General features: G+C 49.0%; 1 protein-coding gene across 1 annotated transcript; it reads left to right on the top strand.

Annotated features, from left to right (window-relative positions):
- Positions 1-718: 718 nt before the first annotated feature.
- On the top strand, positions 719-19,736 carry LOC115083590 (gastrula zinc finger protein XlCGF57.1-like). The gene is made up of 3 exons (XM_029587507.1): positions 719-762; positions 8,230-9,606; positions 18,051-19,736. The coding sequence occupies exons 2-3, from the start codon at positions 9,573-9,575 to the stop codon at positions 19,649-19,651; spliced, it is 1,635 nt and encodes a 544-aa protein (XP_029443367.1). The 5' UTR covers positions 719-762; positions 8,230-9,572; the 3' UTR covers positions 19,652-19,736.
- The last annotated feature ends 242 nt before the right edge of the window (positions 19,737-19,978 follow it).

Genomic DNA, 19,978 nt, shown 5'->3' with positions numbered 1-19,978 from the left:
TTCTCAGTGTTAGAGGATACCACATCATCCTGAGGGCAGGTCCTAGCTCCAGGATTGCTTCCTTCCTCATCAAGCTGATGCTCTCCTTCCAGGTATAATGTATGAATCTGAGCTCCCAGTTTGCCAGTCCCAATATTCCTGAGTGCAGTCCCAGCTGATCCTGAATCCTGCAGCTGTCAGTGCTGGGCGGGGGAGGCAGAGGGCAGCAGTCAGAGGGGGCTCTCTCTCACATCCTCTCTCTTCCTTACCCTCTCCCTGAGCCTTCCCAGTCTCCCTCCCTCCTGCGTCTCCTCACCCTGCTCTGTCCCCAGAATCCTTCCCTTTTCCCTCCTTCTTTCTTTCCCCTCCCCCTGCTCCCCAATATCTCTGAGAGGCTGCAGAGTTACCCATTTTGGATTTTATGAACGGAACTGGACTTGGCTTTATTAATCAGCCAATTACAACAACCCACGCCCTAGGACTACATTTCCCACAATTCCAATAAAACTCAGACTGAGGAAAGACAGTGCAGAACTACATTTCCCATCGTCCATTCCAACTAGATGGGCCATAGGGTTTTTTCCTACCATCAAGTTTCTGTTTCTAAAAGCTCCTTGTGCAGCGGCTGCAGTTCCCACTTCCTCTTCCTGGTTGATGTCACTTCCTGCTGGAAGGGGGCGGTGCTCTCTGTACCGAACGTGATGCTGAGACCGGAAGCTGAAAACCTTGACCCTGCTCTGGAGAAGGGGCAGGAGAATGGCTGCAGGGCTTTCTGCTCAGCAGGTAGGAGGGGGGCAGGGGATGCAGCCTGGGACTGTTCCCATCCCCCACCCCAGGGACCGTGCAGGGAGGGAGCCGGGGCTGGAAATCCTGCTCTGGAGAAGGGGCAGGAGAATGGCTGCAGGGCTTTCTGCTCAGCAGGTAGGAGGGGGGCAGGGGATGCAGCCTGGGACTGATCCCATCCCCCACCCCAGGGACGGTGCAGGGAGGGAGCCAGGGCTGGAAATCCTGCTCTGGAGAAGGGGCAGGAGAATGGCTGCAGGGCTTTCTGCTCAGCAGGTAGGAGGGGGGCAGGGGATGCAGCCTGGGACTGATCCCATCCCCCACCCCAGGGACCGTGCAGGGAGGGAGCCGGGGCTGGAAATCCTGCTCTGGAGAAGGGGCAGGAGAATGGCTGCAGGGCTTTCTGCTCAGCAGGTAGGAGACGGGCAGGGGATGCAGCCTGGGACTGATCCCATCCCCCACCCCAGGGACCGTGCAGGGAGGGAACCGGGGCTGGAAATCCTGCTCTGGAGAAGGGGCAGGAGAATGGCTGCAGGGCTTTCTGCTCAGCAGGTAGGAGGGGGGCAGGGGATGCAGCCTGGGACTGATCCCATCCCCCCAGCCTCTCACTGAATCCATTCTTTAGGCTCCTTATTCTCTGCATCCGCTCAGGCTCTTCTTCCTGCTTCTCCCCCTCATACAGCAGCAGCAGCTCCTCCTGCTTAAGGACCCTCTCAGTTTCTGCTTCCTGTGATTTCTTTACCTTCCCCCTCTGCCTCCTCCTCTCTCACCTTTTTACACTGAGAGTTTGATGCTCCCAAGGGCTTGTCTGGGTAACTTTTCTAGTTGCCTTTACAAAACTGGAGATAGGAATTTCTCCCCCTACTCTCCTGTGAAACTTTGGGTTGCTCATAACTCATTATTTGTAGAAAATTTATCTGGTGGAGGTGCTCTGGGTAGGGTAAAATTTAGCTGGAGAGACTTGATATTCAGTGCTACCTGGGTAAAGTTAGTCTGATGGGAGAAATCCCTGTCCTGTAGTAACCCAGATAACTTTTCCTGGGTATAGTTTGTTGTTTATTTTATTTTTTGTAGGCCAGAAAGGAGAAAAGTGCATGGGGGTAAGTTGCTGGTGCAGTGGTTACTACCCTTAACCTGTAGCCTTTATACTGTTGATGCAACTTTCCTGGACGTACCCAGACCAATACATACCAGTGGGTTTATACCTCCCTACCAGCAGATGGAGGCAGAGAACAAACCCTTGAGGCACTGCTACATAACCGAGAGTGCCACCTGCAGTCCCTCCGTATTCTCTGGTAGAGGTGCAAACCTGCAGTCCTGACTGATCTGGAAGTGTGAGAAGCGCTGCAGCTCCCCGAGGTGACAGGTTCCGGTGGCTGCCATCCCTTGGGTTGAGCTGGGCGAATGGGGGGTTAGTTACTCCTGGCTGTTTCAGGCCCCTGATAGCCAGGGGACTGGCTCACTCTCTGTGCCCTGAGGTCCCCTCCTGCCTGTTGCTGGATTCACCAGGGAAGTATCCCCCCTGGGGATTTTTGCTTCGTTCTCTTTGTGGGTGAAGCTAATTAAAAAAAAAAATCTTGCATTTCCTTGCGTGTAGCAGATGGACTCAGGACCAATGGGTATAGTGTACTCCTGATAGCAGTTGGGAAACGGATCAGATTTCAATCTGATGTCAGCCCTAGTACATATACCCCCGCAGGAAGTGCAGCTCTTCAGTATTTTCCGTCTCCATAGCAGTTAGGGACTCTCTGCACCCTCGCACAGCGTTAGAGTAAATTTACCAGAGAAAAACCAAAATAAGAAGAAATCTTACCTCTACAGACGAGCCCCGCTCTCCTGCAGTGACACCCATCGGGTCCCTCCCCCAGTTGAGAATTCCCAAGGTGATTTCCGCGATCCCTCGGAGGTAAGCCTCAGTCTGGCGGCTGACCCTCAGAGGGGACCTAGCACCCGAACTCGGGTGAGGCTGAGAGGCAGCGGGTGCAACCTCGAGCGTGGCGATGAAGGTATTTTCCCTCTGCCCCCGCAGCCGGAGACCGCTCGGAACGAAACCAGGAAATGCCGAGACAAGGTAAGGTAGAAATCTTTTTAAAGTCTCGGTCTCCGAAGCTCGAGGAGCTGCACAGGTCACCAGCTGGGACCAGTGCCACCGGGTTGATCTGCCCTAGTAGGGCTAGACCCCGGTCAGATCCAAGGGTCCTCCCACATAGAGACCCCCCCGAGGTGGTCGATATTGTCCGCGTGGTCGCCGGCACCATTTTGATCTGTTCGCTGCTCTACCCGTCGCTTCGATCCTTGCACACAGAGGCGCACAACATACACGCTCAAGTACCATGCGCACAAGAGACGCACATAACGCGCTCACTGTGCCAGGCGCACAACAGCGCGCACATCCTGAACGCACGCCAAATCTACACGCACAACTTCGCACCAGAGCGCATAACAGTATTTACGCGCACAAATCCATACCACCACCGGAAAAGGAGCTCAAGGCTCAGGGCCTCTGCCCAGCATGCCACATCAGAGCTGCACAACATGAGGAGGCCACCGCCCTGTGTACTCAGTGCAAGGAGGCCCTGGGGGATCCAGCCCAGGGCCACCCCCAGCCGGTACACAGTTCTATCTCAGCATTCAGTACCCTGGACCTAGCGACCCCTAGTGGGTCCCCTCCCTCAAACGGGACCCCCCAGGGACACAGTGCCTCATAGTTTAGACCCAGCATCTATCTCCTGGGTGGAATTCTTTAAAGGCCTGCATACCTTTGTTCACATGCAGCCGGAGCCTCCAATAATACGGCCACAACTTCCACCAGAGGACCTCAACACTCCGGGACGCTCCAGGCCCAGGGAAGTGATTCCACTGCCAAGAAGCCCCACCTTCAGGGACACGGACAACTCAGAGGAGGAATCAGAACTCCTGGTGGAAGGGGAACTGTTTCTGGGGACAGAGCCTCACCGAACCATGAGGCGTTTCTTCACCAAGGACGAGCTTCCAGACTTGGTCACGCACAGCATGAAGTAACTTGCTATCCCGGGCACAAGTGCCTCGGGGGAACCTAAGACGAATCCTCTGCTAGAGGGACTCCGTCAGACCTCCCGCCATGTCCCTCTGTTCCAGCAGCTAATTGATCTGGAATGGGATGCCCCAGAGTCTGTTCAAAGGGGGACGGGCTGTGGCAGCCATGTACCATCTGGACCGGCGGCCAAAGACCTACTGACATGCCCGAAAGTGGATGCCATGGTCTGCGGGGTCCCGAAGCGCACTACGATCCCAGTGGAAGGAAGAGCAGGGCTGAAGGATGCTCAAGACAGACGTCTGGAATCCATCCTCAAACAGTCCTTTGACGTCTCCGCTATGTCTCTACAGATTGCGGCCTGCTGTGCCATGATGACACGCGCCTGCTTATCACAGACCAGTAACAACACTCCTGGGGAAGCTATGGAACCAGCAGTATCATTCCTTGTAGATGCTGCTTCCGATTTGGTGCGCACTGCAGCTAGAGGAGTGTCATCAGCCGTGGCAGCCAGGAGTCAACTCAGGCTCTGGAGCTGGTTGGCCGACGCTTCTTCCAAAACAAGACTCACAAGGATGCCCTTCAAGGGATCCCTCCTGTTCGGAAGCGAACTAGATAAACTAGCCAACAAATGGGGCGAGTCCCCACTGCCATGGCTACCAGAGGACAGGAATAAGAGAAACCTGCAACCCTTCCCCCGAACCTCCAGGGGTAGAGGATTGCAGCGCTTCAACCCATACAGAAACACATATCAAGCGCCTTGTCCCGCAAGCAGAAACCAGTCCTTTCGGAACAGGCACAACAAAAGGGGAACCAGCTCGGGCCCAGGCCCCAGTCGCATCCCACAATGAGAATCAGCCGACCTGTCCAAAGGAAGAAGCCATAGGGGGCAGACTTGCCCTATTCTACCAAAGATGGGTCGAGATACCTTTAGACAAGTGGGTCCTAACCATCACTCGAGAGGGATATTACCTGGATTTCCACCCCCCTCCCCCGGACATGTTTGTGGAATCCCCCTGCCACAACCCCTCCAAGAGGATGGCAGTGGAAGCTACACTGACCTGATTGCTAGCCCTAGAGGCTATAACACCGGTGCCTCCACAACAAATAAATACTGGGCATTATTCCATCTATTTTATCATCCCCAAGAAAGAGGGAACGTTCAGAGTCATCTTGGACCTCAAGTCGGTCAACCGTCACCTGAAGATTCCTTTTTTCTGCATGGAAACCCTATGCTATGTAATAAGTGCGATACAACCGGGAGAGTTCCTCACATCCCTTGATCTGTCGGAAGCCTACCTACACATTCCGATCCATCAAGAGTATCATCGTTTTTCTACACTTCAAGATCCTAGACCGTCACTACCAGTTCTGGGCACTACCATTTGGGTTAGCCACAGCACCCCGGACGTTCACCAAGATCATAGTGGTGGTGGCGGCAGCAACACTGAGGAAGGAAGGAATCCTTGTACACCCTTACCTAGACGATTGGCTGATCAGGGCGAAATCTCCAGAGGAAAGTCCCCAGGCAGCCAACAGAGTCAAAACTACTGGAGAGCCTCGGGTGGGTGGTCAACACAAATGAGCTGTCTGCAGCCCTCCAAATCTCTGGAATACTTGGGAGTCCGGTTTGACACCAAACAAGACAAGGTCATCCTGACACCGACCAGGAGATTGATGAGCCAGTTATGAACCCTGTTGAGCGAACCTCGCCTCACAGCATGGGATTACCTACAAGTCCTCGGCCTTATGGCATCCACACTGGAAGTAGTGCTATGGGCACGAGCTCACATGAGACCTCTACAATGCTCACTACTATAATGATGGAATCCACTGTCCCAGAACTACACCGTACGTCGCCAGCTCCTGGGCAGAGTTTGGGCCCAACTACAATGGTGGCTACAAGAAGGCCATCTGAGCCAGGAAACAAGACTATCTTCACCAACCTGGATTCTGCTCACCACGGATGCCAGCCTATGAGGATGGGGAGCACACTGCCAGGAACTAACCGCCCAAGGGCAATGGAACACAGAAGAGTCAGGATGGAACATCAATCACCTAGAAGCCTGGGCAGTCAGACTAGCCTGCCTACGGTTCAGTCACAGAATCCGAGACTCAGGGTAATCTCGGAAAACGCTACAACAGTGGCCTACATCAACCATCAGGGAGGAACCAGAAACCAACAGGTGTCCCTGGAAATAGACCTCCTAACGTCATAGGCTGAAGTGAATCTCTAAGAGATCTTGGCCATCCACATCGCCGGGAAACACAACATCGGATTACCTCAGCAGAGAAAGTCTAGACCCAGGAGAATGGAGGCTGTCGACCACAGCATTCCAATTGATAGTAAACCGTTGGGGAATTCCAACCATGGACCTCCTGGCAAACCGGTCCAATGCCCAAGTGCCCAGCTTCTTCAGCCGCAGGCGGGAACCCCAGTCCAAGGAATCGATACCCTGGTACAGACCTGACCACAGGAGACTCTGTTATGCGCCTTCCCGCCATGGCCCCTATTGGGCGCAATCATTCACAAGATAGAACACCACAGAGGACCAGTACTTCTAGTGGTCCCGGACTGGCCAAGAAGACCGTGGTACACAGACATGCGAAGACTGCTGACAGGGAGCCCACTCCCACTATCTCCACACAGAAACCTGCTCCAACAGGGACCGATCCTCCACGAGGATCCAGCTCGATTCTCTCTTATGGCCATTGAGAGGACTCACCTAAGGAAGAGCGGATACTCGGGGGCAGTGATTGACACCCTACTCCGAGCACGCAAGTTCTTCACATCCCTAACATACATAAGGATTTGGAGAGTATTCGAAGCCTGGTGCGAGGACCGCGACATCATACCACGCTCAGTCAGAATTCCTGTGATTTTGGAATTCCTGCAGAACGGCCTACAGAAGGGATTGTGTCTCAACTCCATCAAGGTACAGGTGGCCGCATTGTCATGCTACGGAACCAAGAGCGAGAGCAGCAGCATAGCCTCTCACTCTGTCTCCTGCTTTCTGAAAGGAGTCAAGCAGATCCGACCACCCCTAAAGTGGCCGGTGCTTCTTTGGAACCTCAACCTGGTCCTTGATTTCCTAGCAGGAACCTCTTTCAGACCTCTCTGCGGCCTGTCTCTCCGACTATTAACTTTGAAGACAGCCTTCCTGTTGGCAGTCTGTGTTGTATCCGATAGACTTGGGGAGAGTATGGTAAAACGCAAATCATCCTATCACTACTATCTTGTCTCTGTGATGGCTTCAGAAGTAATTCACTCTACTTAGATACGAGAGCTGCCACCCCCAACACCTACGTTCCAATCTCCCGATGGGACAGTTTTTGAGACTTAGGAGAGTCTGTTCTACAGTAAACGAATATAAAATACGTGCAAAAGAAATGATACAGAGTTTTTGTGCAAGGGGGTATCCTTCTTATGTGGTGAAAAAGGCTTACAAAAGGGCTCGGTGGGCAAATCGTGAATCACTTCTGAAGCCATCACAGAGACAAGATAGTAGTGATAGGATGATTTGCGTTTTGCCATACTCTCCCCAAGTCTATCGGATACAACACAGTATTAAGCGACACTGGCATGTATTGAGCCTACACCACATATTTAATAATGGCCCTCGATTTGCCCTCAGAAGGGGTAAAAACATCCATGATAATATTGTACATTCAAATTTTACTGATGATATAAGAAGAATTGGGAGACATTGGACATTATCCATGTAACAGGTGCTGGGTGTGCGAGCAGTCCTTCAGTGGACAAACATTGCCTTTTTTTAAAGGGGGCATGTTTAAATTCAGGACACATACTGATTGTTCTGCAGTGGGGGTTGTTTATGGCATTTGGTGCCCATGCCCTTTACTCTACATCGGTAAAACAGAAAGATGCTTGAGGATGAGAAGGATTGAGCACAGGAGCTCCATAGTAAGACAAAAGCTTGAAGCGCCCCTGGTCCAACATTGTATAACAGAAGGACATGAGTTTTCTGAATTCAGATTTGCGGTTATAGAACAACCAAAACGTCCACAGAGAGGTGGGAATTTTGATTTAATCCTTTTACAAAAGGAGCAGAAATGGATTAATTATTTCCAAATAGTAACCCCTAGTGGGTTAAATAGAGAAATTGACTGGTCGGTCTTTTTGAAGAATGATCCCTTTAAAGTTGATTGACAGCTGATATTTCCGGGGGGGGGGGGGGAGATGCATAAATACCTTGGCAGGAAGTGAAGATACAAATTTGAACGCCGAGGCGCCATTACTGCACAAATGAAAACCCAGCAGAAATGATTTTGTGAGTAGCAAAATCTCTTTAAAGGTAGGAAATTACACTGTGAAATGGGATAAGGTTTGTTTAAAGATGTGAGACTTTTTAGGAAGGGTGTGGTGTCCTGTGTACTTGTGGTGAAAGACTTTTTAATCTTTTAGAATTTAAATTTTACTTTATGTGTCCTAGGTCAAATTGAATGACTAGCGCTGGAAAGGCAAAATTGATTTTGAAGTTGAAATTAAGATACAAGGCATCCCCTGAAGAAGACTGGAAACAGTCAAAACATGGCCCATGTCGGGACAGTGTTGAATTAAAAATCTACAGTGGGGCTAAGTATAATAAATCTTAGGATTTAATGATACAATAAAAACCAGAGTAATAATGACAGGGACAGGTTTGAAATTAAAGTAAAACCTATGGTGATAGTGGTATTAGAACACAAATTTGTAAATCTTAGGATTTAGTAAATATATTTTTGGGGGTAAAAATAATAAAATAACGGTTTTAAATTAATTGAATAAAATATTTTGAGTAGATACGGAACTACACCAAATGATTATATACCTAGTGCTTGACTAATCGCTGAAATTGCCTGCGGCCCATTGCATGGCGAGAGGCGATGGATTAAATCATATTTGCACTATTACTGATGGTGTTGTTCCTAATAATTTGTTATTGAAATAGTGATATAAAACGAATTTAATAATTCTATATATCCTCTCTGTTTGGATTAATTTATTTTCAAGTATAATCAGTTTGTCTACAGTTTGGCTTTTCCAGAGAATACTTGCGGGCTGAGGTCGGGACAGGGCTATATGTCCTTGACGTCAGCTTTTACTCTGTCTCCACCTGCTGGTAGAGGTGCATAACCCATTTCTGTGGATTGACCTGCCTGAATGCAGAAGAAAGGAAATTATCAGGTAAGTAATAATTTTTCCTTTCCTTTGCCCTGCAGAGAAGGAAACCAAATATCTGTTTGAGATTGGGGCATGATCCCTATGTGCCCATGGTTTCAACACCCTGAATACAGAATTAGTACATCACAATGGTAGATATGTCACTGCCCAGGACACCAAACTCTTCCTGCCCTGTTGGGATTTAGCACAGTGAGTCCTCCTGATGGAATAGAACCAGATGTTCCTGATGTTCTGGATAATGCTCTTATAGCTTCCTTTTTATTATAATGTGATTTATCCACGCAATGACATTTCATATTCTCTGTCTCTGGTATTAGAGAACATTTTCTAGTTTGATTTGAAAACCTTGGGGGTCTATGGAGGGCAACACAGAGGGAACAAATCTGGCATTTCCTGGGGAAGAGGGGTCCTGGTGCCCTCTCTTTCAATGATAAAATGTTAGGATAATAAATCCAGCTGAGATCTAATGCACACTGAGCCCCTCCACTTGTCTCTGAGTGTTTCTGGTTTGTGTTTCAGGTGCCGGTGACGTTTGAGGACATCGCTGTCTATTTCTCCCAGGAGGAGTGGGGGTATTTAGATGAAGGGCAGAAGGAGCTTTACAGGGAGGTGATGAAGGAGAATTATGAGACCCTCATCTCCCTAGGTAAAAATTGCATTATCTGCATGTTAAGTGGACTCGAGGGCTGATTTACTGAAGGTCGTTTGTGACTTTTCTCCTGACTCCAGCTCCAGCATTGCTCTGGGTCTGAGCTGGCACCTGAGATTGGTTGTTTGGATCTTTTCACGTGAGACCGGCCCCTGCGAGGCAGTCTAGGAATTTATCTCAGATGTCTTTCATGAGGCACCTGCTGGGGAGCATCCACAAAGTTTTTCAAGGGACTTGGCTGAGCCCTCAGCAGCAGGACCAGGATACAGAACTGAATGGGCCAAATTTTAAAAGCGTTACTCGCACTAAAAGATGAATACGTGGCCGCATGTGAATGACATGAATTTCAAAAGCTGCTAATTACTTGCTCGTGCTAACTGCTGGCTCCGCCCCCTTTTAAAAATCCACTCCTCGTGGTGCACTGTTAGCTGCGTATATTTCCTGCTGCTCCTGATGAGTAAGTAAGTCTGCAGAAATCACTTTTTAGGACTAACACGATAGGGTGAGGGGTCTTGCTCAATTGGGGGGAGTGCAGGATGAAGAACTAGAAGGGTCTGGATGACCCTGAGATAGACTGGGCATACTGGTGGGCTAATGGGTAAAACTGGGAATGGCTTTAACCTGAGCATGTTTTAAAATCCTCTTCCCTGTACGCATTAAAGCCGACAAATTCTTAAGGCAGAAATGTGCTTTACGTCTGCTCGAGTACACATGCTGGGCGTATTTTACATCATACACAGGTACTTGTGCACGTGATTTAAAACTCCAGCGTATCTATGCTCACTCGCTCCCACGTGCACGTACGGTCGCGTGCATTCTTGTTTTACAATTAGCTGAATATGAACAGCAGGATACAAGAGGTCTGAGCTTGCTTCATGACTGTCATTATCCCGTGATATACTTAGCCATGCACTGATATAATAGGGAGGTTTCAGCTTGTCTGCACACTTCTAGCTGTCTCATGGCCATTTTTCCCTTCTCCCCTACCTACGGATCCATTCTCCTTCCTCTTCCTGACGCTGACCCTACCCAATCTCATTCCCCACTTCTGTCCATTGGGAACATCAGGTGCCTGTCAGCCTCCCATGTGTTACAGTTTTCATCTCCAACACTTCCGTGAGATACTATATTTGCCGGCACATAGGATGTACTTTTTTCAAAATAAGGGAAAAATTAGGAGTGCGTCCTATGCGCCGGTAATGAAAGTTCCCTGTACGTACCCGGATCAGTCCAGACTCCTGGGTTTTGCCCCCCCAGCAGATGGAGACAGAGCAGTCACCATAACAATGCTCCGCCTATAAATAGAATGGCGCCACCTACAGTCCGGCAGTATTCCTCTGTCTCCAGCAGATGGTTCAGGTGCCAAACCTACAGTCTGGGCTGGGTGCTTACTTGGTTATTCTCGTGTTTTTGGTTTTTGTTTTCTGCCTTGTTTAAGCTTTATTTAAAAAGAGAGAGAGCATAAGAAAGCAGCTTGTGGCAGCTCAGTGGTCGTTAGGTTCTGAGGGAACCATCCCCCGCTGGTCTGAGGCAGCTGCTTCACAGGGTCGAGGGCCCTGCTTATCTTCATAGCAGCTTGGGTGCGATACCGGGGAGCCCGGCTCACTCCACCCGAAGGAATCAGCACCTTGAACCACTGCCGGGCAAGTTTTATAATTTTAAAAGTTTTACCTTCGTTTTCTCCTGCTTCGATTCTCTCTCTCCCTGACTCAGCGCGGCATTTGCTTTTTGTTTTGGGCTATTTCTTCATGATTTTTGTCAAAATTTGTTGTATTTTGTTTAATTTAGTTTTTCTGTCATAACTCGATGCCGCGTTCGTTGGTTTGCCGCCCGCACGCGACTCTCTAGGGAGGATCTTTGCTCTGATTGTATCCTGGGCAGGGAGGGGTCATCGGGAGCCGGAAAAAATGTTAAATCTGCAAAACTAGCAAAAGCAAAGTCTGCCCGAGTCCCTGTAGGGACCTCTGAAGCTGATCAGTTCCCTTTCAGTGCGGGAACGAAGGCTCTTTTTCAATCTTTTAGGGTTGTGACTAGTGCAGCGCTGGGGGAAGGGATTTTTACCTCCTTTTTCTCCCCAGCAAGGTGTTCCAACGGACGGGGAACCTTCACATCCTATTTCCCCTGCCATGGAGGATAGCCCCGAGGGGGCCTCTGACTCCTCTTCCTCTTTCTCTTTTCCTCACAGTCGGGCCGATACAGTAAAGCGCGACCACGGTTACCCTGTTTTTAACCCGCTTTGGTCGCACATTTTGGACGCGTAAGCCAACCCGCGATTCAGTATCTGGTTTTACGCGTCCTTACCGCTTGCTGAAATGGACGCGTATCCGTCTCCGCCCGCTGCATATATATGATATGTTAATGATCGATTTAGCTATTCCCTCCGATACAGTAACGTGCGCCCAGATTATCGCGCTTTTAACCAGCTATTTTGCCGCGTCTTTAACCTGCAAATTTACCGCCTACCCTGACCCTGGCGTTAGTGTGGTGCTCGGTCAGCTTCGTACCGGACAGCGCCATGGACAACATGTATATTATTGCTCTGGCGCTATTTTTCATTCGGTTGAGAAGCAGAATGAGAAACGCTTGACAGATTGGAGAGGCGAACAGGGGAGCCCAGCAGCAAGGAGAACCCATCCGACCGGAGAACCCAGCAGCAGGACTGAAGGAAGTATGTGAGATGTTTCGGTTCAACTATACCATCTATCCATCTCTGGGCGTCTCTGAGGCTCTGGACATGGACGCCTCTATGGACGCCGGAGAGATGGGCGTCCGTTAAGATAGGCGTCCGTAAAGGCGGAGACATGGAAGCCTCTACGGACGCCGGAGAGATGGGCGTCCGTTAAGATAGGCGTCCGTAAAGGCGGAGACATGGACGCCTCTATGGACGCCGGAGAGATGGGTATCTGCTAGGTGTCCTGAGGCTCCGGTGCCAGCGTAGACATGGATGCCTCTACGGACGCCTATACGGAGCCTTCCTCCTGCGTCTAGAATAAGGCTGTAGTAGACGCTGACTTTGGACGTCCTGCCGGGTGCTCAAGGTCCATGAATGTCTGAGATCGCGGCATCCATTCGTGGACCTTCCCGCTGCCTTGAGCGCCCGGCTGGACGTCCAAGCCGGTGACTTTGGACATCCAGCCGGGCGCTCAAGGTCCATGAATGGATGTCCAGCCGGGCGCTCAAGGCAGCGGGAAGGTCCACGAATGGATGCTGCGGAGGGGGATGACTCAAAGGTGGTGCGCCTTTTTAGAAAGGAGGAATTGAGTCCCCTTATTCCTGCAATTTAGCTGAACTGGGCATTGAATGTCCCCCCAGAAGAATCTAAATTGGGTGCTATGGATCCTGTGTTGCTGAGTCTGAGAGGCCCTCCTTTTCCTTTTCATTTCTCAGCTACAGATTTGCTTTTCCGAGAATGGGATACCCCAGATCTGGGTTTGAAAGTGAGTAAGGCCATGGACAAGCTATATCCTCCGCCAGAGGATGCTTTAGAGCTGCTTCGAGTACCCAAGGTAGATGCGGCAATGTCTACTGTTACCAAGAAGACCACAATTCCGGTCACTGGAGCTACAGCACTCAAGGACCTGTAAGACAGGAAATTGGAAGTGCAACTTAAAAGGATTTTTTGAGCTTTCTGCACTGGGAGTGTGTGCAGCTATCTGCAGCAATTTCGCCTTACGAGCGGGTCTCTACTGGGTTCAGCAATACAAGCTAATGCTGACTTATCGGATGAAGAGGTGGTCCAGGTAGGTCGTCTGGAAGCTTCGGTGGCATACAGCGCAGATGCACTGCATGATCTTTTGCGCACATCGGCCAGATCCATGGTTTCAGCTTTCTCAGCTCATAGGCTCCTCTGGTTGAGAAACTGGTCCTTGCCCTTCAAAGGCAAACTGCTCTCGGTAAGGATCTAGAAGATATGATCCAGTCTCTGGGTGAGAATAAGATTCATCGGTTACCAGAGGATAGACCGAAATCCAGAGATTCCTTTGCCTCTCGGGCCAGATTCAGAGGGAATCGAAGATTTCGCCCATCTAGACCGCCCGTGGCCCCTTTTTGACAAGCTCCTAACAGGCAACAGACTTGGTCCCAGTCCTTTCGGGGCCATCGATTTGGCAGACCTGGTAACTCCCAGTCTGCTTCCAGTGCAAAAGCATCACAATGAAGGGGTGCAGATCCATTCCTCGGTGCCGGAGATAGGGGGCAGACTGTCCCTGTTTTACGAGGAATGGACTAAAGTAACGATGGACCAGTGGGTCCTTACCTTGATAAGAGACGGCTACGCTTTAGGTTTTGCACAGTGTCCTCTGGACCGATTTCTAATTTCTCCCTGCAGTTATGAAACCAAAAGAAGAGCAATGCAGGACACCTTACAATGACTTCTGCAACTAGGAGCCATCGTCTCAGTGCCTCCAGAGGCAAAAAGGAAGGGCTGTTACTCCATTTATTTCATAGTGCCAAAAAAAAGAGGGATCTTTTCGGCCCATTCTGGATCTTAAGAGTGTAAACAGATGTCTCCGGGTTCCCCGGTTTTGCACGGAGACGCTTCGGTCTGTCATTGCTTCAGTTCGCAAGGGAGAGTTTCTAGCATCCTTAGACCTCACGGAAGCGTATCTTCACATAGGCATTCGGTCAGACCACCAGAGGTTTCTTCGGTTTTCAGTTCTGCATCAGAACTGGCTTCGGTCTGGCTACAGCACCCAAGACATTCACCAAGGTGATAGTGGTGGTGGCAACCCATCTCCATAGAGAGGGGTTACTGGTGCATCCTTACTTGGACGATTGGCTGATCCGTGCAAAGTCAAAAGTGCTTGCCCAGGAGGCAATTCAGAAAGTACTTCAGCTCCTGCAATCCCTAGGCTGAGTGGTCAATCTCGCCAAGAGCCGACTGGAGCCCACTCAGTCGTTGGAATATTTGGGTGCTCTTTTTGACACTCAGCAAGGCAGAGTTTTTCTTACCATGGAACACATCTCCAAGCTGCAAGTCCAAGTACGAGGTTTAATGCTCAAGCACCTACCCAGAGTCAGAGATTATTTACAGGTTCTCGGGTCGATGACTTCAGCATTAGAACTGGTACCTTGGGCCTTTGCTCATATGAGACCTTTACAGTCTGCATTATTTTCCCGATGGAACCCAGTCTCCGACCTTTTTCATCTACCTTTACCGCTTACGGAGACAGCACAAGCCAGTCTTGATTGGTGGTTAGTGACGGACAATTTAACCCAAGGAGTTCCCCTGAAGGTGACCCACTGGATAGTGGTCACCACAGATGCCAGTCTCTCAGGTTGAGGTGCGGTATGCCAAGGAAAATCAGTGCAGGGACTTTAGTCCCCTGTCGAATAGCTCTGGTCGATCAATCGACTGGAAACCAGGGTGGTATGGTTAGCATTGCAAGCGTTCCATCATCTCCTCCAGGGCAAATCGGTCAGAATTCTCTCAGACAATGCGACCATGGGTGGCTTATATCAATCGCCAAGGAGGAACCAGAAGTCAACCAGTGGCAATAGAAGCTCGCCAATTGATTAGCTGGGTAGAGCTAAACTTGGTAAGCATAGCAGCTTCTCACATCGCCGGGTGGGCAATGTGCAAGCAGACTTTTTCAGTCACCTTATAGATCCCGGAGAATGGGAGCTGGCAGAGACCACCTTTCAACTCATATGCGATGCATGGGGCACACCCAGCAAGGACCTGATGGCAACTTTTCAGAATGCCAAAGCGCCGAGGTTCTATGCTTGTCGCAGAGAGACGGCAGCAGAAGGGGTAGATGCCCTAGAGTTGCTTTGGCCCACCGAGGTTCTGCTGTATGTCTTCCTACATTGGCCATTGATCGGCAAAGTGCTCTAGCACTTTGCCGATCAATGAAATCCATCCAATGGAAATCATTCTGATAGCTCCAGAATGGTCGAGACGCCCCTAGTTTGTGGACCTTCTCAATCTCGCGGTGGACGGTCCTCTGCGGTTTTCATTCTCCCAGACCTGCTACATTAAGGGCTTGTTCGTTTGGAGGACGTCGATCGCTTCTGTTTAGCGGCATGGCTTTTGAAAGGCAGAGGTTAACTCACAAAGGTTATTCTCTAGCTGTGGTAGCTACGCTTTTCCGATCGCGTAAGACCTTCTACCAATCTCACATATGTTAGAGTATAGAAAGGTTTTAGTCTTGGTTTTTGGACCGTGAGGTTGCGCCTACCTGGGCCTCGGTGTCAGATATTCTGTGTTTTTTACAATCCGGTCTTTCTAAAGGGTTGTCATGTAGTTCTCTCAGAGTGCAGGTTGCAGCACTTGGTTGTTGGCGTGGTTCCATCCAGGGTGTAGCGTTCGTGGCACATTTGGATGTAATTCGATTTCTTAAGGGAGCAAAACACTTGCGTCTTCCGCTTCGGCATCCTTATCCGTCGTGGAGTTTGAATTTAGTCCTCACTGCCCTTTGCTCAGCGCCTTTTGAGCCTTTGAAGAGATCAACTCTAAAAGATCTTACCTTAAAGGTGATTTCTCTGGTGGTCATTATTTCGGCTCGTAGGGTGTCGAAACTCCAGGCGCTTTCCTGTAGGGATCCCTTTTTGCGGATTTCGGACTCGGGCATTTCTTTAAGGACAGTTCAGTCTTTCTTGCTGAAAGTGGTTTCCTCTTCATGTTAACCAATCAGTGGAGCTGCCGGCCTTCACGGACTTAAACTGTTCGGATCCTTTGGCTAGTGACTTGCAGAAGCTTGACGTTCGCAGCGCTTTGCTGCGTTACCTTGAGGTTACCAATGAGTTTCGTGTGACTGACCATCTTTTTGTGCTGTGGAGCGGTCCTAAACGAGGACAGCAGGCGTCCAAAGCTACTATAGCTCGCTGGCTAAAGGAGGCTATTAGGTCAGCCTATCTCCTTCATAGTAGATCCCTTCCTACGGATCTGCATGCCCACGCCACTCGTTCACAAGCGGCGTCTTGGGCAGTGTCAAATGGTATCCCCGCAGGAAATTTGCAGGGCGGCTATGTGGAAATCTCTGCATACTTTTGCGAGACATTACAGATTGGATGCCCAGGCTCCAGTTTCAGGAGGATTTGTAGAGGGAGTGCTTCGAGTGGGCCTCTCCAGATCCCAACTTAGGTAAGAAGGCTCTGGTACATCCCAGGAGTCTGGACTGATCCGGGTACATACAGAGAAAGGAAAATTAGTTTCTTACCTGATAATTTTCGTTCCTGTAGTACCACGGATCAGTCCAGAGTCCCGCCCGTCAGAGGCATGGAAGAACAGGAGAGTCCACTTGGTTCTTATCTATTTCGGTTCTTATCTATTTCGTTATTTCAGATTGACAGAGATTTTTAATGTTTTGTCCTCAAGTGTTTTTTTCAAGGTTCAGGTCCCAGGAGGGTTAAGTGGACCAGTTTGTTTCTTTTATTATATACAGTTATGATGGTTCCATTCTGCTTTGATATTTAAGTAATACTACGGGACTGTAGGTGGCACCATTCTATTTATAGGCGGAGCGTTGTTATGGTAACTGCTCTGTCTCCATCTGCTAGAGGGGGGGCAAAACCCAGGAGTCTGGACTGATCCGTGGTACTACAGGAACGGAAATTATCAGGTAAGAAACTAATTTTCCTTTAACAGTGTCTGGTGGGGGGAGTGTTGCGGTGGCATCGGGGAGCAATTCTGCAGATCCTATGTGCTGGTAGTCAAAATTACCGGTGCGTAGGACCTGCAGAATTCCTCCCCGATTGGTCGGTGCTGGACAAATTGGGCTTGCCGAAGCGCGGCTTCCCCAATCAAAATTAACAGGTGATTTTGATTGGGGAAGCTGTGCTTCGGCAAGCCCCTTTTACCCAGCACCGGCCAATCGGGCGGCACATATTCACTTCGCTCCCCGATGGCACCGTGTCACTCCCCCCCACCGCACATTAATAATTTTGTTTACCGGCAAATAGGACTGCAGAATCACTCACAGATGCCACCAAGACACTCCCCCCCACCGGACACTGATTTAGTGCCCAAAAATTATTTTTTCCCTTAAATTTAGTTTTAGAAAAGGGGGTGCATCTTATAGGCGACTGCGTCCTATATGCTGGCAAATACGGTAATTCCAGGCATCCACCACACTTTCTCTGAACAATAAATTTCTCTTGATATTATTCCTAGTTTCCCCCCTTGGAACCTTTGCTGTACAAATTATTTTCCATTCAAAAGAAGTTTACTTCTTGAGCATTATTACCTTTCAGGTATGGAAGTGTCTCTATCATACCTCCCCCTTTCTCCTCTCCTGTAGGTTATACATATTTAGGAGCTCATCTCATAAGGCTTTTGGTGCAAATCCGATTGTTAGAAGTTTTTCATGGTCATCAGTGCTTGGTCTGAAGGGCACAGCTTTATCACTGTGTGACACTGCCAGAGCAGTGATTATAAGATCAGAAACCCGGATCCATTTGCTGATCACTAATATCTGATTAATGTCTTCTTCTATCACCAGCAAGTGATGAGGTCACACAGCACATAAAGGAGAATCGAAAAGAACATCCTATGGAAGAAGGACTGATCTCAAGAGAATCAGGACATGGTTTTGTGAATGTTTCGCAGGGGACTGAGAGGAGAAACACAAGGAATAATCAGCAGGAGTCAGAGAAGAAGCAGAGAGACCCTGCAGGAGACCCACCGGATGGAGTCACTGCATGTGAGATGGAGGTCAAAGTCATCCCTGAGCACCAGAGACATGTGAGCCCAGAAAGACCCTTTCAGAGCAATAACAGTGATCAAAAGACTTCTGACCTTCGCCAGAGGGAGGGGAAAGGGAAGAAATCCTTTCTGTGTGACTCTTGTGGTAAAAGCTTTGGTAAGGAATCGCATTTAATATTGCACCAGAAATCCCACACCCTCCAAACACTATTTCTATGCACTAAATGTGGGAAAAGCTTCAGTCAGAAGAAAAATCTAAAAGTGCACTTAAACATACATAAAACAGAGAAACCCTTCCCCTGCAGTGATTGGAGGAAATGTTTAATTAGTAAGTATAAGATAAAATTACATCACAAAATCCACACTGGAGAGAGACCCTTCTCTTGCACTAAAGGTGAGAAATGTTTTGTTAGGAAAAGAAACATCACACAACACCAGAAAATCTACCCTGGAAACAACCCATTTACCTGCACAGAGTGTGGGAAAAGCTTGCGTCATAAGGATAAGCTAATGTTGCACCAGAGACTCCACACAGGAGAGCGACCATTCTCCTGTACTGAATGTGGAAAACATTTCATTAGCAAATCACACCTCTCCCAACACCAGAAAATCCACACAGGGGAGAGGCCATTCTCATGTAGTGAATGTAATAAAAGATTCACTGTGAAGAGTGCCCTCATAATACACATGAGAATCCACACAGGGGAGCGACCATTCTCATGTAGTGAATGTAATAAAAGTTTCCTTGCGAAGAGTACCCTCACCACACACATGAGAATCCACACAGGTGAGCGACTATTCTCATGTAGTGAATGTAATAAAAGATTCACACAGAAGTGTATCCTCAAAAGACACATGACAATCCACACAGGGGAGCGACTCTTCTCATGTAGTGAATGTAATAAAAGATTCACTAGGAAGGGTGCCCTCACCACACACATGAGAATTCACACAGGGGAGCGACCATTCTCATGTACCGAATGTAATAAAACCTTCCCTTTGAAGAGTACCCTCACCACACACATGAGAATCCACACAGGTGAGCGACTATTCTCATGTAGTGAATGTAATAAAAGATTCACACAGAAGTGTATCCTCAAAAGACACATGACAATCCACACAGGGGAGCGACTCTTCTCATGTAGTGAATGTAATAAAAGATTCACTAGGAAGGGTGCCCTCACCACACACATGAGAATTCACACAGGGGAGCGACCATTCTCATGTACCGAATGTAATAAAACCTTCCCTGTGAAGAGTACTCTCACAAGTCACATGAGAATCCACACAGGGGAGCGACCATTCTCATCTAGTGAATGTAATAAAAGATTCACTGAGAAAGGTGCCCTCACCACACACGAGAATCCACACAGGGGAGCGACCATTCTCATGTACTGAATGTAATAAAAGCTTCCCTGTGAAGGATGCCCTCACAAAACACATGAGAATCCACACAGGGGAGCGACCATTCTCATGTACTGAATGTAATACAAGCTTCCCTGTGAAGGATACCCTCACCACACACATGAGAATCCACACAGGGGAGCGACCATTCTCATGTAGTGAATGTAATAAAAGATTCACTGAGAAGGGTGCCCTCACAAAACACATGAGAATCCACACAGGGGAGCAACCATTCTCAGAGAAAAGATAGAAACAGAAATGACGGCAGAAAAAGACCAAATGGCCCATCCAGTCTTCTCAGCAAGCTCTCACACTTATTTT

Source organism: Rhinatrema bivittatum, chromosome 2, assembly GCF_901001135.1.
Source record: "Rhinatrema bivittatum chromosome 2, aRhiBiv1.1, whole genome shotgun sequence".
In the NCBI taxonomy this organism is placed as follows: Eukaryota; Metazoa; Chordata; class Amphibia; order Gymnophiona; family Rhinatrematidae; genus Rhinatrema; species Rhinatrema bivittatum.
Note: the sequence above shows the minus strand (reverse complement) of the source record. Positions and strands in the feature narration are given on the sequence as shown.

Bases quoted from the DNA above. Each gene is read 5' to 3' on its own strand.
- LOC115083590 (XM_029587507.1), top strand. From the start codon at position 9,573: ATGAAGGAGAATTATGAGACCCTCATCTCCCTAG. The intron at 9,607-18,050 runs GTAAAAATTGCA...TTCTATCACCAG, and splicing joins TGAGACCCTCATCTCCCTAG to CAAGTGATGAGGTCACACAG.